Here is a 16,096-nt window from a genome sequence, read left to right as displayed (position 1 = left end):
TTAGGACCTACAGAAAGCAATAACAAAGTACAACGATTATTTTAATCCAGCTACCTGGCTTTCCAGTGGGCAAGTAGGAGAGTTAATACAGCCTTGGCCACATGCACACATTGCATCTGCAGCACTGTAGTTTGCTGCCATTTTATCCTGGTGAGGTCACCTGCCCAATGCTGGATTCCTCATGGATATAATCAGGTCTCAATGATGAAATCAGGATCCAGCTACAATTTTTGCCTGATTGGAAAAAGGGAGAGAGTTACCTGCCAGAACACCCCTGCTTTAGGTTAAGAGATTAATAAAAATTTTACTTTTTCTTTCTCTATTGTCATTGTGCATCCAAAAAGAACGAGGGCTTCTCACAGTCAATTCAAAAGCCAATACAGACTCCTGCTGAACAGCTGCACAATCAATCCTGCTACATGCTTGATGCAATGGAAATTGAATATTAAAGTAAGGTAGTGTGTCAGTTATGCAGAACAGTGGTGAGACCACATCTGGAGTACTGTGTACAGTATTAAACGGTATTACAATATTGAATACAGTATTACCTTATTAAAGGAAGGATGTAAAGACATTGAAAGCAGTTCAGAGAAGTTTTGCCAAACAAATCAAGGCTTACGGAGCAAGCGAACGTGAGGAATGTTGGATAAGCCATGATCCTATTGAATACCAGAGCAGGATTGAGGGATCGAATGACCCACTCCTGTTCCTATTTCTTATGGACATCCGAATCCTTGAATCTGGTAGGTGGCTTTATGAGGAATAGTTGGACGAAAGAGAATTTAGAAATGTAAGACGCAGTTTGATTGAAACATAAAAGATCCTGAGGGGTCTTGAGGAGTTGGATGTGGAGAGTATGTTTTCTCATTTAGGAGATGAAGAATTAGGGGCTATTGTTTAAAAATGAGGGGTCACCCATTTAAGATAGAGGTGACATGATTTATTTTTCTCTTAGTCTTTGATATTCTCTTTTTGAAAGGTTGATAGAAGCAGAATGAAATAATACTTCAGAGGCCGACATCCCACACCATTTACCCTTGATATATAAATGCACAGTTCTTTGACAATTGCGCTGCCTCTCACTGAGCCAGGCATTTCGGGGGCCCAATGTTCCTGACAGTCACTCTTTTATGTCAGCCAGGGCTCCCTGATTGGACCAGATTAACAGCCCCAACCAGGAAGCTCATATTCTATGATGTCCAGCTGGCTGACCTTGTTATAACCACTAGACAGAGTCCCGAAATGACACAGGTCTCGAAATGTTAGCTTGCTCTCTCTCCATGGATGTTGTCTGACCCGCTGTGATCTCTGGCATTTGTTGTTTTCAACACAGTGTCCTTGGATATTTTTAAGGCAGAGGTAGATGGACTCTTGTTGAACAATGGAGTGAAAGGTTATTGAGGATAGGTGGGAATGGGATTTTAATGTTACAATCCAATCGTATTTGATCTTCATAAATAGCACAGCAGGCTCATGGGGCCGAATAACCTATTCCTCCTTGATTGTATGGTCATATGCCTGTCGGCCATCAGTACATCACAACACATACCTACCTCCTGGGTGGTGTAAGTGTAGAATAAGTTGGAGAGATTGAAATGAAGCCATGGAGTTCAAATATCTCGGGCTTCATATTTGTTGCACCAGATTAATGTTTACCTGCTTTAAACAAGGTGCCCTCACTGGGTTCCACAAGCCACTTTTACCTGAGATCTGATTGGCACATTCCTCTGCAGGTCAAAGCTGCTGGAAATTGGTTTGAGGGCAGGAAGCAGTCCAGCAAGTTAGATTTTAAAGGTTTCATTTTAAGTTTCTTTGAGGCTAAGAGGACTATCTGATCCCTTTAAGGAAATAGTTCTTGTTCAGCAGCCTTGGATATTTCCCTCCCTTCCTCCATCTCACCTACTGACCCACCCCAATCTACTTGCCTTATGTGGAGGACTATTCAGAAGGGTCCAAAGCAGCAGTCGATGAGCCATCCAAATTTATCTGATGTATTTAGATTCCCCATTGATATCCTCTGAAGAACACTAATATCCAATCTTTACAAAACTACAAATTGTTACAGGAGAACACTTGTCTGTACATACATACTTAATACTTGCAGAACAAAAAAAACAGGAAAATTGTTGATTGTATTGTGGAATGAAGATCCTGTCATTCCTCCCAAAGGATAACTCCTGCACTGCCTTGACAGGCAAAATAATAAGACACATTTTACAATAGTTTTCAAATACATGCTGGCAGCAGAACTGTTGATTACAAGTTGAGGAATTTATCCCAGAGGTAATTATACTTACCATGAATAAGTATACACTGGGCTTATGTTTAAAAATGATTTTGCTTGCAAATGGGAATAACTGCAATGATAATGAGGTCTGCTTCTTCATTTAATATTTACTTTCAGGTTCAACAGCAAGATACAGGATTGTTTTGTGAGCAAGTTAACAAAGAATGCTTCAAATGGCAACGTGATCGGCAATGAACTGGAGGATGGTAATGTTGCCTATCCTAATGTTTGTGATGACCCATTACTCCCATTGTTAACTCAAGGTAAGGCTAACCAGACAGAGATTGGCCAGTACAAATGTTCAAATCCTCCCTTAATATAAAATGTTTCAATATGGCTACTTAAATGAAATCCACCCGATAATGCACATACAAACAGATGCCTACTTATTCTACGGCTTCACCAACAATTATTATGCATTTTTATCAATGGTATTCATTTTCATTGTTAAACATTTTATTGCTAAGGCAAAATTTCTTTTATGCAGTTGATTTTTAAAATTAGAAACTCATTACAATGGAAAAAAAACAATAATCAATTATTTATAAAATATTTTGTGGTAATGCCAATGTACAGTTTTAATCAAATGTTTCATGTTTAACATTCTTTTTTGTAATGCAGCTAAGAGCAGTAGCCTTCCTATGGGAGACTCTGTTGAGAAGCTGAAAGCTGTAATGATGCTGCTTTTTAATTCTGAAGATCTCCTCTGTTGCCTGCCTGTTGGTAGAAGGCATTGGTTACATCTTTCATCAGTGTCCTTTTCCTTCTTCTACTGACAGCATGACCTGTTCGCATACAATGTGGTAACCCAGCTTGAATTAAGATAAATCTGTATGTCTTGTCCATCCTGTGCTTCCTAATACTCAGGAGCTGCTGTACAATATTCTCCAGGTGATGTTGTTTCTTCCCTGCTCCACATCCAACCACTGCCCACCCCTCCCAACCCCAAGAGAGTTATTCCAAAAAAAAGTTAACTAAATTCCTGATTCTATTCCATGCTCACTTTATAACAAAAGCAAAAAAAAATTTGTGTGCAAATTTATCAAGAAACAAACCCTGTCCAAAAGTTGTACTATCATGTGGAGTCTGTTTTCGAAGGTAGCCTTGTAGGGGTTATTAAAGATATGGCTACTGATTCAACAATCTCATCACATCATGGTGCAAAGTTAATATAAATAAATAGTGAGAAGCCTCTTTGCTATTGGTCCAACCAGTCCCTTGAGTAGAAGATATCTTCAGACTCCAATCCCATCCTTGCCTCTGAATATAAAACATTGCTCAAACGGTCTCATTTTAAATAATACTCGATATTGTCTGATCATTTCGCAGCAAAATTAAAGCAGACAAATCTGACTGAAATCATCAGCCTTCCTTTCACACTCCACTTGCAACTGAACTTCCATTTGTTACAAATAAAGGTGTTGTCCCCTTTAAAAGTGTTTATGCTAATTATACAAAAAGGTGTACACAATACAGTGCACTGCTTTAATTTTAAATAATTTTAAATCATTCTTCCATAGTTAAGCAGTGTTCATTGCCACCTGAGGGTTCATTTAATTACTTGCTGAATGCCATTAATATCTTCAAACCGTTCTCCACCTACTTCACTCACTTGCCAGAGTTCTGTCTGTTTAGTCTTACTGTGGTTCCTATTTCACAAAATCTTTTGTAACAACCTTTTTAATATGTCTGCCTTCTCTTGAATGTTTAATGCCTGCATCCTTTAGTTATTAATAATGGCTGCAGTAAATACCGATTAACATTAATCCCTCTTCATTCATTAAAACGGGCTCAGCCTGATAACATAGCTTGTCTAACGACAGTAGCAATATATAAAAGACTTAAGTTATTCCTGTATTTTATGCACAGTCTCTCCTGAGAGTTTTTACATTGTTATCTGCGAACTTAGAGCAGTACTTCAGAGCTGTCAGATGCCATTAGAGTTTTTGTAGAATTTTGAGAGTTTTGGTAACAGATCTATGCATTGTTTGGAATATATTAATGAGCAGTACAGGAATAAAACAGTAACGCATGGAAATGCTAAGCATTACCAATTCTCACTGAGAAGCAAATGACCAAATTACATAGAAAAGTAGGAAAACAGTTAACAATTAGCAATCAAGATAAAGATTCAGTTTAATTTAAATCATTCGGCACTTGGAAATACTCCTGGGCAACGTTGTAAAATTACATTGCAGGCAAGGGAGTTACTAAAGGCAACAGAGAACATTGATGAAAAAATCCAAACCATGTTTTGCTTTTAAGCTAAGAGGAAATCTCCTTGTGCCACAATCGGTATTGGAACTCTGGCAATAGAGTATTTCCAACTTGTTCAAAGAGTCAGAGATTAAACAATTGGGGCAAGAATTTGCATTTTGGGTCAGGGTCCTGTTGTCAGAGTTACATGTGGGTTTTCCAGTGCCAGGAGCTCTCGCCAAACACAGGATTTTGGTAGAGTTGGCCAATTAATGGTCAAACAGTGCACTTGCTATTCAAATCTTGAAGCTGGACTTCCAATAGGACACCACCCAGCACAAAAGAAACTACATAGCTCATGGACAGATACAGTGCCAGCAAACTGGCAAGTCACCAGATGGCATGAAATTATGCACCTGCCCTCAGTTCACACCCCTACATCAGGGTGAGTACCCTGTCCAAAGTTCTGCTGCTTTTCAAACTCAGCTTCCAGTGGTTTTCGGACAAGTAACTGGTGTTCCCTCTGAGCGGGGAAAGAGATATGATTCACCTCACAAGTTTTCCCTTTTGGCTAGCATGAAGCATCATTAATACAGAAGCCTTTGGAGAAAACCATGGCTCCACTGCTTCAGTGTTCCCAACAAAAAGAATGTAGCATGGAAATGTACATGTATTACAGTGGATGTTTTCTTTTTAATTTCATCCTTTCCTTTGATCCTGTCAGGACAGCTGTGGTATATGCCTGAGTGTAAGCACGAGTAACATGAGAGATTCTCAAGTCTTCACAAAATAGTTGTCATCATTTGGGGAACTGATTGATTGTGAATATGAATTAAGTCCAGTCCTTTATTTAATGCATGACTGAATGGAATTTTTTGTAAGCAAACTTGTATCCTGGTATTTGACAGATAGTTTCTCCGATATAGCATATGGATATTGAAACTAATTGCAGCATCTACACTGTTACTCCTTACAGTATAGACTAGGGATTGAATTTGAGGAATTCCTGATGTACCTCATTACAGCATATATTTTCTCACCCAAGAATTTTGATTGAAAGAATTTTTATTACAAGGAAATTTGTCAAGGTTAAGTATGATGAGTGAATGGGTATTAGATTAGATTTTTTTTTTAGATTAGATTACTTACAGTGTGGAAACAGGCCCTCCGGCCCAACAAGTCCACACCGCCCCGCCGAAGCGTAACCCACCCATACCCCTACATCTACATCTACCCCTTACCTAACACTACGGGCAATTTAGCATGGCCAACTCACCTGACCTGCACATCTTTGGACTGTGGGAGGAAACCGGAGCACCCGGAGGAAACCCACGCAGACACGGGGAGAACGTGCAAACTCCACACAGTCAGTCGCCTGAGGCGGGAATTGAACCCGGGTCTCCGGCGCTGCGAGGCAGCAGTGCTAACCACTGTGCCACCGTGCCGCCCATTTGCCGTGCCTAAAACTTTCTTTAAATGTCAAACTACATTTAAATAAAATCCTGAAATAAGACCTCTGTAAAGTTAAGCATTTTATGCTGGGCTATGAACTTTCAGAGATTTACTTTCAATCTACTTACATGCAATACTTAGTTCAATCTGCCAATGGTGTGGACAAGGAAGTCTGCGTAGCTGAGAAATGTGAAAACATCGAAAACGGAAATGTCCCTCTGGATAAAACTACGAAAGAAGGCAGCCCTGAGAATGAAAAGGACCCTGAATTTACATCTCCATTTTCTCTACCAGGTAAACATACTTTGTACAACTGAAATATATTGCATTAGTACATAATTAGTTCTGAGGAGTGGTCACCAGACTTGAACTGTTAACTCTGATTTCTCTTCACAGACCTGCTGCCAGACCTGCTGAGCTTTTCCAGCAAAATTTCTGTTTTTGTTTCTAATTTACTGCATTCACAGTATATTTAGTGCATAATTAGTAAGTTTTGAAGTCATAAGTATCTCTGATAATGAATTGGAAATATGACTGACTGAAGTGCAATTGTTGCATGATAACCAATATTTCACAGTGTTGGGGGTTGGGGTTGGTTTAGCTTGGCTGGATGGTTTGTTTTCACAAAGCAACGTGATGCCAACAGCGTGGGTTCAATTCCAGTCACTGTCTGAGATTATCATGAAAGCCTGTCCTTCTCAATCTCTCGCCTTGTCAGAGGTGTATTGGCCCTCAGGTTAAATCACCATCAGTTGTCTTTTTCTCTGTGATGTGAGAACAGCCTTATGGTCTGTTAAAACTATTGCAACTTGTGACCTGGGAGTAAATATCTTGTGCCCCCTGTTGGTCAATGTGTGGCATTAAGCGTGTACAGCTCCAGGACAACACCATAGCTCAGCTACTTGCACTTATGCAAGGAATTTTTGCCAAAGTGTGCCAGGCATTTTTCACCATGACTCACATTTCTGATGAAGGGCTTATGCTCGAAATGTCGATTTTCCTGCTCCTCGGATGATATCTGACCGGGTGTGCTTTTCCAGCGCCATACTTTTTGACTCTATTCGTGGATTGTCTGCCAATCTAAATCATTGGATTGGGCAGTATTTCTGTAATTTTTCCTGGATTCCCATGGTTTCCTTACAATTTTACAATAAACAATGAACATCTTGTGAAAATTGATGGCAAATGTTTCCAGTGGTCAAGCTTCCCTGAAGGTGCAGAGTTACTAGAGGATGTGCCAGTGCAATGAGATGTAAACTAACTCCACAAGTAAGGCCGAGTAGATACTTCATTGATGTAACAAGGTAGTTGAACGTAGGACTTTTCTTAAATCTTCCATACAGGATAACAGTACATTCTTTCAGTTACTCCATCTGATTCAATCCTGTTGTTGACATCCCTCCAGCTGGGAGTCAGTTATTGTGTTCCAAACATATAAAGATGGCAGCAGGAAAAGATGTTGTGGTTCTGTTCACCGAGCTGGGAATTTGTGTTGCAGGCATTTCATCCCTTGTCTAGGTGACATCCTCAGTGCTTGGGAGCCTCCTGTGAAGCGCTTCTGTGATGTTTCCTCCAGCATTTATAGTGGTTTGTCTCTGCTGCTTTCGGTTGTCAGTTCCAGCTGTCCGCTGCAGTGGCTGGTATATTGGGTCCAGGACGATGTGTTTGTTGATAGAATCTGTGGATGAGTGCCGTGCCTCTAGGAATTCCCTGGCTGTTCTCTGTTTGGCTTTCCTATAATAGTAGTGTTGTCCCAGTCGAACTCATGTTGCTTGTCATCTGCATGTGTGGCTACTAAGGATAGCTGTTCGTGTCGTTTCGTGGCTAGTTGGTGTTCATGGATATGGATCGTTAGCTGTCTTCCTGTTTGTCCTATGTAGGGTTTTGTGCAGTCCTTGCATGGTACTGTGTTAGTTATTCTCTGTATCAAATACAATTTTTCCGAGTTTTGTTTTTGCCTTTTGGTTATTTGATGCTGTGCATCTTTGTCCTACTCTTGAAGTTTAACTTAAAATAATTCTCCAAATTTAATTCTTCCAATAAGCTGAGTAATTGTGTCAATATCAACAAGATGGTTTGTCCAGTGAATGGGCTAGGCTTTGTTCCTGGCCTACTTTGGCACAGTGAGTGGATTCTTCTTCGGGCATTGGGGTCTTGCCTGCTGACTGAGGACCCCTGCTTCCTTCTTTACATGATGGTTAACTGTGTCATAAGCCAATCAGACAGTGTCAAGATTACCTGCATGCTTTACCCTGGATGTCAAGGACCTAAAGGCTGAAGTCTTGCCCTTATCACCTGCCAGTCAATTAGAGGGAGACTGTGGGGATGCAGGAAAAGCTGGAATCCCAGGATGACAGAGTGATCCAAGCTCACAGGGGAATTAATGTGAGGGAGGGGCTAGTTCGCAGCATGGTGATGGAGGGGAGAGGGTCTAATGAGGGTCTGTAATAAGGGCAGAGGTATGGCTGTCAGTGCCCCAGCCCTTTTGTGGTATCGAGATCCTCAATCAGGTACTGAGTGCCTTGCTCCCCATTCGCACCATCATATTAGTAGCAGCTGTGCATGCCGCATGGTAACAAGCCCAGTGGTTTTGGAATGATGTCCTTCAAAGGTCATAAAGTGGCCACTAAAGACCTCAAGTGGCTGCTAGGCAGCGATATCAACGATAGCCTTTTGCACTGAAACCTTAATTCCGATGGAGTCAGGTACGCACCATCCCAGCTAACTAAATGCCCTTCCCACCTCCAATCTTGCCAATGGTGACAGCAAAGGATACCACCTTATATGACCACTGCATGCCCAAACTGAGAAGCCAGAGGAGTAATGGAACTTGGAGCTTTGGAATCATCAGCAACTGGACAAGAGCCTCTGCTGCTGATTATAACTTTACATGCAACTCTTGCCCAGCAAAGGCATCAGGTCAGGCCACTACATGAGCTTATTGGGTAAGTTCCAGAGTGGCTGGTATTACGGGACTGTCTATGACCCAATGAAGGTGAAAAAACATTCCTGCAGGTTCCAGCTTCAGAAGAATGTTCTTGTTCATTTCTATTGAATGTGCATTTCTTTTAAAGCAGTTAAATAAATCAGCATAAGCCAGACCATCATTTCACTCACTAGTAGGCAGCTACATTCTTGCTGAGTCTGTCAACAGTTGCTTGGCTCTGATTTAAAGATACGAAATATGTAACATCTGGCTACAACATGGTGTCCAGCCAGCTATGACACATAAAGAAGAGGCTTGATGAATTTACCACTGGGACAAGCATCTGCTCAGTTTGGATGCAGCCATTCTGACTGCTAAAGTGGTTTGCTTGCTACTCATTTTCTCCTTAATAAATAGTTGTAATATATGTCTCAGAAGACTGAAATTATGAATACAGATAGCACATTAATATCTCCTAGCTTATCAGCTGTCAAAAGTAGTCACATTACTCAGAATGCAACCTGAATCAGCACACTAAATTGTGAAATCATAACTTATTTTATTCTGCAATTTTAACAATGCAATTCAATCTTGTACTGGTGACAGCAAAGAAGACTGAGGGGGGCATGACTGAGGTGTATAAGATTGGGGATAATGCATAGGGTAAGTGGGGGGAAGCTGTTCACTTGGCTAAGGGGTCAATCACAAGAACATAGTTTTAGGGTAAGAGGTAGCAGAGTTGGAGGGGGTTTAATAAAAAAAAAACATTTTCACTCAGTAGGTGGTGGGAATCTCAGATGCACAGTTTGGGAAGGTACCTTACAATCTTTAAAATAAATTTCAATGAGCATTTGAAATATCATAACATTCAAGGATACAAGACAAGTGCAGGAGATCAGGATAAGTGCACTTTTAATGGTTATATCAGTGCAGATTTGATGGGCTGAAGGACTTTTTCTGTGCTTTATGACTCAGTGTTGAATACTGCTGAATATTAGACTGCGTATTGATTAGTAGTTTACATAGGACTCCTGCATTTCTTTCACCCATCATTAATCACTTCAGGACTATTTATATGGTAAATGTAATATTTATTTTTCCTTGCATTAAATGGTGATATGTATATACTTCCTCTGATGAGGGGGAGGGTGGAATGGGCAGTCAGACCAGGCTGCTTTTGTATTCCTCCTATCAGCCTGAATATAAAGGCAAAGCCCCCTCTTTGAGAGTCGTGCTGGTAGCAAGCTGTTTCTTCAGCATCACTTAGAGTCATAGTCATAGAGATGTACAGCATGGAAACAGACCCTTTGGTCCAACTCATTCATGCTAACCAGATATCCCAACCCAATCTAGTCCCACCTCCCAACATCCAGCCCAAATTCCTCCTAATCCTTCCTATTCATATACCCATTCAGATGCCTTTTTAGTGTTGCAATTGTACCAGCCTCCACCACTTCCTCTGGCAGCTCATTCCATACACATACCACCCTCTTTTTGAAAACATTACCCCTTAGGTCTCTTTTATATCTTTTCCCTCTCACTCTAAACCTATACCCTCTAGTTCTGGACTCCCCCACCCCAGGGAAAAGACTATTTATTCTCTATTTATCCTACCCATGTCCCTCAAAATTTTATAAACCTCTGTAAGGTCACCTCCAGGGAAAACAGCCCCAGCCTGTTCAGCCTCTCCCTATTGTTCAGATCCTCCAACCCTGGCAACATCCTTGTAAATCTTTTCTGAACACTTTCAGGTTTCACAACATCTTTCTGATAGAGGGAGACCAGAATTGCATGCAATATTTCAAAAGTGGCCTAACCAATGTACTGTACAGCCGCAACATGATCTCCGAACTCCTGTACTCAATACTTTGACCAATAAAGGAAAGCATACCAAATGCCTTCTTCACTATCCTAACTACCTGCGCCTCCACTTTCAAGGAACAATGAACCTGCACTCCAAGGTCTCTTTGTTCAGCAACACTCCCTAGGTCCTTACCATTAAGTGTATAAGTCCTGCTAAGATTTGCTTTCCCAAAATGCAGTACCTCGCATTTATCTAAATTAAACTCCATTTGCCACTTCTCAGCCCATTGGCCTACTTAATAACATGTAAATAGTAATCTATGGGTGTATTTCATATTCAACACAAGTAATATTAGTCATTTCCACTTAACTATATTTTGACACTTGGGGCTTTCAAATGTGCAAAACTTGAAACTTTGGATGATGTTTAGAGATCATTTATAACTTATTTATCAACAGAACTGTTTTAAATTGTATTATGTATCAACTCACTAATTATCAACATTTCGCAAAATTGTTACATTATGCATATACAAAGCTGGACATCAGTATTTGAAGCTCTTAATTTGAGTATTTCTATTATATAAATATATGAATTCAGAATAAAAAAGGCCCTTCACACCTATTTTACCTTTCAGTAAGATCTTATGTGACCTCATAACTCCACATTTTGGCTGACCCTGGCACCCTTCAGGCCTTGGTTATCAAGAATCTACCTATCTTGGAGTTAAGAAGATTGAAAGATTTCTTCCACAACATCTTGAGGAAGAGACTTACAAAGAAGAAAATCCCGATCTCTGTCTTGAACTGGACAACTTATTATTTTCAAATGGTGACTCCTAGTTCTAGATTTTCCTACAAGACAAAACATTTGCTTCACATCCACACTGACAAGGCCCCTGAGGATCTTGTAGAAATATAGACAATAGGAACAGGAAAAAATAGGCTGTATTCCTGATAAAGGGCTTTTGCCCGAAATGTCGATTTCGCTGCTCGTTGGATGCTGCCTGAACTGCTGTGCTCTTCCAGCACCACTAATCCAGTGTTTGATCCCTCAAGCCTGCTCCACCATTCAATATGGTCATGGCTGATCATCAAGCATAATACATTAATCCCACCCTCCCCCAAAATCCCTTGATACCTTTAGCCATAAGAGCTATATCTTTGCCCTTCTTGAAAATACAATGTTTTTTGGCCTCAACCACATTCTGTGATAACAAATTCCACAGGCTCACCACTATCTGGGTGAAGAAATTTCTCCTCATCTCAGTCCTAAAAGGTTTACCCTTAACCTTTAAACTATCACCCTTGGTTCTGAACTCTCCCACCATTGGGAACATCCTTTCTGCATCTAACCTGTATAGAACATAGAACATTACAGCGCAGTACAGGCCCTTTGACCCTCAATGTTGTGTCGACCTGTGAAAATAATCTGATGCTCATCTAACCTACACCATTCCATTATTGACCAGGAGAGTCAATGTTTCTAGCATAAGCCCTTCATCAGCGACTTGTGTACAAATATTCCCCTCTCTCAATTTAAAGCCATTCAAATAACAATCTACCATCCTATTTTCACCACTTGAAGTGGATAACCTTGCAATTGTCCACTCACACAGCCTGCCCAAATCACATTGCAACTTCTCTGCATCCTCCTCACAGCTCACCCTGCCACCTAGTTTTGCCTCATCTATGAATTGAGATATTAGCTTCAATACTGTCATCAAAATCATTAATTTATATCATGATTTGCTGACTCCTAGTCCTGAGACCTGCAGTACCCCACTCGTCACTGCCTGCTATTCAGAAAATGACTATTTACTCCAACTCTTTGTTATATACTTCAGTCAAGTCAATTCCTACCCGTGGAAATTCTAGATGGCACAAACCCAACCTGTCCAACCTTTCCTCATAGGACAATCCCCTCATTCCAAATATTTATTTTGTAAATTTTCTTAGGACTGCTTCTAACTCATTAACTTCCATCCTTATATAAGGTGACCAATACTGTACGCAGTACTCCAGGTGTGGTCTCACCAAAGCTCTGTATTACTGAAGTATGACTTCCAGACTCCTCTAAGGAGGTATCACTAAGGATAACATCCTAACAGCTTTCCTAAATACAGCTGTACTTGTTTAACACCCTTTTGTGATTCGGTTCCCACTGCATCTCCCACAATCTCCTGCTTTTAGTCTAAGTGTTTTTTTTTCTATTCTTCCTACCAAAATGGAGTTGCATTTTTTTTTCTGCACTTTGCTACAACTTGCTCTCCTACCTATTTTGCATTATCAGCAAATTTGGCAATCATAGCCTTTGTCCCTGCATCTAATCATTTGTATAAATTGTAAAACATAATTGAGGCCTCAACACTCACGACATCTAAACGAATGTTTTGTCCTCAGCAAAGGCCTCACCTTCATCCCTCTACGCTCCCAGATTAATGATTTCGACACACGCTGCCACCTCGAACGTTTCTTCTACCGCCTCTGTCTCCAAGCCCACTTTTTCACTCAAGACACCCACTCTCCCACCAAGACCCCTTCTCCCACCTGCAACACACCCCATCCACCTGGACACCCTGTGCTGGCCTGTTACCCACCCTTGACCTTTTGATTTCAAACTGTCGCCGAGACATTAACCGCCTCAACCTGTCCACTCCCTCACCCACTCCAACTCCCATCCTCACAACGCGCAGCCCTCCACTCCCTCTGCTCCAACCCCAACCTCACCATCAAACTCACAGGTGAGGAGGGTGCAGTAGATGTGTGGCACTCCAACCTCTATACCGCTGAAGCCAGGCACCAACTCACAGACATCTCCTCCTACTGCCCCCTTGATCACAACCTTACCTCCCATCACCAAACCATCATCTCCCAGACCATCCACAATCTCATCACCTCTGGGGCTCTCCCACCCACAGCCTCCAACCTCACTGTCTTGAACCCTGCACTGCCCGATTCTACCTCCTACCGAAGATTCACAAACCTGCCTGCCCCGCTTGACCCATTGTCTCAGCCTGCACCTGTCCCACTGAACTCATCTCTTCCTACCTTGACACCATCCTGTCCCCCTTAGTCCAGGAGCTCCTCACCTATGTTCATGACACCACCCACGCCCATCTCCTCCAACATTTTCGTTTCCCTGTCCCCCAACGCCTCATCTTCACCATGGACATCTAGTCCCTATACACATCAATCCGCCACAATGAAGGTCTCCAAGCCCTCCATTTCCATTTCTTCCTCTCACGCCATCCCAACCAGTACCCTTCCACTGATACTCTCATCTGCCTGGCTGAACTGGCCCTCACCCTCAACAACTTGTCCTTCTAATCCTCCCACTTCCGCCAAACCAAAGGGGTAGCCATGGGCACCTGCATGCGACCCAGCTATGTCTGCCTGGTTGTCAGATACATGGAACAGTCCATCTTCAGTCGTTACACTGGCACCAGCCCCTACTTGTTCTTCCGCTACATCAGTGCCTGTAATGGTTCCATCCCGAGCTCCCACAAGGAGGTTTAACAGTTCATCAAGTTAACCAACACCTTCCACCCCGACCTCAAACTCACCTGGACCATCTCGGACACCTCCCTCCCCCTCCTGGACCTCTCCATCACTGTCTCTGGCAACCGACTAACTACAGACATCTACTACAAGCCCACTGACACCCAAAGCTACCTAGACTACAACTCCTCCCACTCTGCCTCCTTTAAAAATTCCATCCCCGTTTCCCAATTCATCCATCACTGTTGCATCTGTTCCCAGGATGACCAAATCCACCTCAGAAAGTCCCAGATGGCCTCCTTCTTCCACACTTGCAACTTCCCTTCCCACATAGTTGACCATGCCCTCCAGAGCATCTCCTTCACTTCATGCACCATTGCCCTTAAACCCCACCCCTCCTAATGCAACAAGGACAAAAAACCCCCGGTCCTCAGCTTCCACCCACCAACCTCCGCATACATTGCATCATCCTCTGCCAGTTCTGCCACTGCCAAACGGACCCCACCACCAGAGATATATTTCCCTCCCCATCCCCATCAGCGTTCTGCAGAAACCATTCCCTTCACGGCTCCCTTGTCAGGTCCACACCTCACACCAGCACACACCCCACTCCTGGCACCTTTTCCTGCCACTGCCGGAAGTGCAAAACCTGCACCCTCACCACATCCCTCACCTCCATCCAAGTCCCCAAGGGATCCTTCCACATCTGTCAGAAATTTACCTGTACCTCTACCAATGTCATCTATTGCATCCTTTGCACCTGGTGTGGTCTCCTCTACATCGTGGGGACAGGATGCCTTCTTGTGGATCATTTCAGAGAACATCTCTGGGACACCTGCACCCACCAACCCCACCACCCCGTGGCTGAACACTTCAACTCCCCCTCCCTCTCTGTCAAAGACTTGCAGGTACTGGGCCTCCTCCACTGCCAAACCGTTGCCACCCGATGCCTGGAGGAAGAATGCCTCATTTCCCACCTTTGGACCCTGCTACCACACGGGATAAATGTGGATTTCAACAGCTTCCTCATTTCCCCTCTCTCCACATTATCCTAATCCCAAGACTCCAACTCGGCACTGCCTTCCAGTCCTGTCCTTCACTCCTCCCTTCTGACCTATCACCTTCTCCCTTACCCTATCACTTTCACAGCTACCTTCCCCCCAACCCCACCTCCCTCCCATTTATTCTCTCAGGCCCCCTAGCCCACAACCCTCATTCTGATGAAGGCCTTATGCCCGAAACATCGATTCCCCTGCTCCCTGGATGCTGCCTGATCTGCTGTGCTTTCCCAGCAACACACTCTCGACTCTGATCTCCAGCATCTGCAATTCTCACTTTTTCTACTCACGACATCTTGCCAATCAGAAAAGAAAAACACTTCTGTGTACTGTCTTTTTCCTGTTAGCCAGCCAATCTTCTAACAATGCCAAAATGTTACCCGACATCATGAGTTTTTATTCTCTGTAAAACATTTTGATATGACTGTTTCTTAAGTACCTTCTGTAAATTTAAACACAGTATATCCACCCAGTCCCCTCTGTCCACAGCAGAAGTTAACAAGCTCAAATAAATTAGTTAAATATGATTCTCCTTTTGCAAGCCCGTGTTGAATCTGACTGATTACCTTGAATTTTTCGAAGAGCCCTGCCATAATTTATTTAATTAGCATCTAATGGCAACTACTAAGCTAACTGGCTTGTACTTCACAGATTTCTGTTTCTCTCTCTTTGTGAATAAAAGAATTCATTATTTTCCAATCTAATTGATCCTTCCCCATAGGAAAGGAATTTTGGAAAATTAAAACCAACCTTTCAATTCGTCACTAGCCACTTGCTTAACGATTCTACAAGACTAAAGATGGAGGAGCAGAATATAGACCATTCAGCTCATCAGGTCTGCTTCCCCAGCTGATCATGGCTTATATGTTTTAA

The 16,096-nt window shown here is 42.3% G+C and overlaps 1 protein-coding gene across 2 annotated transcripts in view; it reads left to right on the top strand.

The window, feature by feature from the left end:
* The window catches only part of LOC140476162 (sodium/potassium/calcium exchanger 4-like), a 314,028-nt gene that overhangs the window by 252,123 nt on the left and 45,809 nt on the right, over positions 1-16,096 (top strand). The window contains exons 10-11 of one of the 2 annotated variants that reach the window (XM_072568328.1): positions 2,405-2,493; positions 6,077-6,229. In XM_072568328.1, the coding sequence (XP_072424429.1) occupies positions 2,405-2,493; positions 6,077-6,229 (242 nt within the window). Of the gene's footprint in view, positions 1-2,404; positions 2,551-6,076; positions 6,230-16,096 lie in introns of both variants that reach the window. The other variant, XM_072568327.1, reaches the window with a different exon arrangement.

The sequence above is a fragment of the Chiloscyllium punctatum genome, chromosome 4 (genome assembly GCF_047496795.1).
Source record: "Chiloscyllium punctatum isolate Juve2018m chromosome 4, sChiPun1.3, whole genome shotgun sequence".
NCBI lineage: Eukaryota > Metazoa > Chordata > Chondrichthyes > Orectolobiformes > Hemiscylliidae > Chiloscyllium > Chiloscyllium punctatum.
The sequence above is the reverse complement of the archived record's forward strand: the minus strand, read 5'-3'. Positions and strand labels throughout refer to the sequence as shown.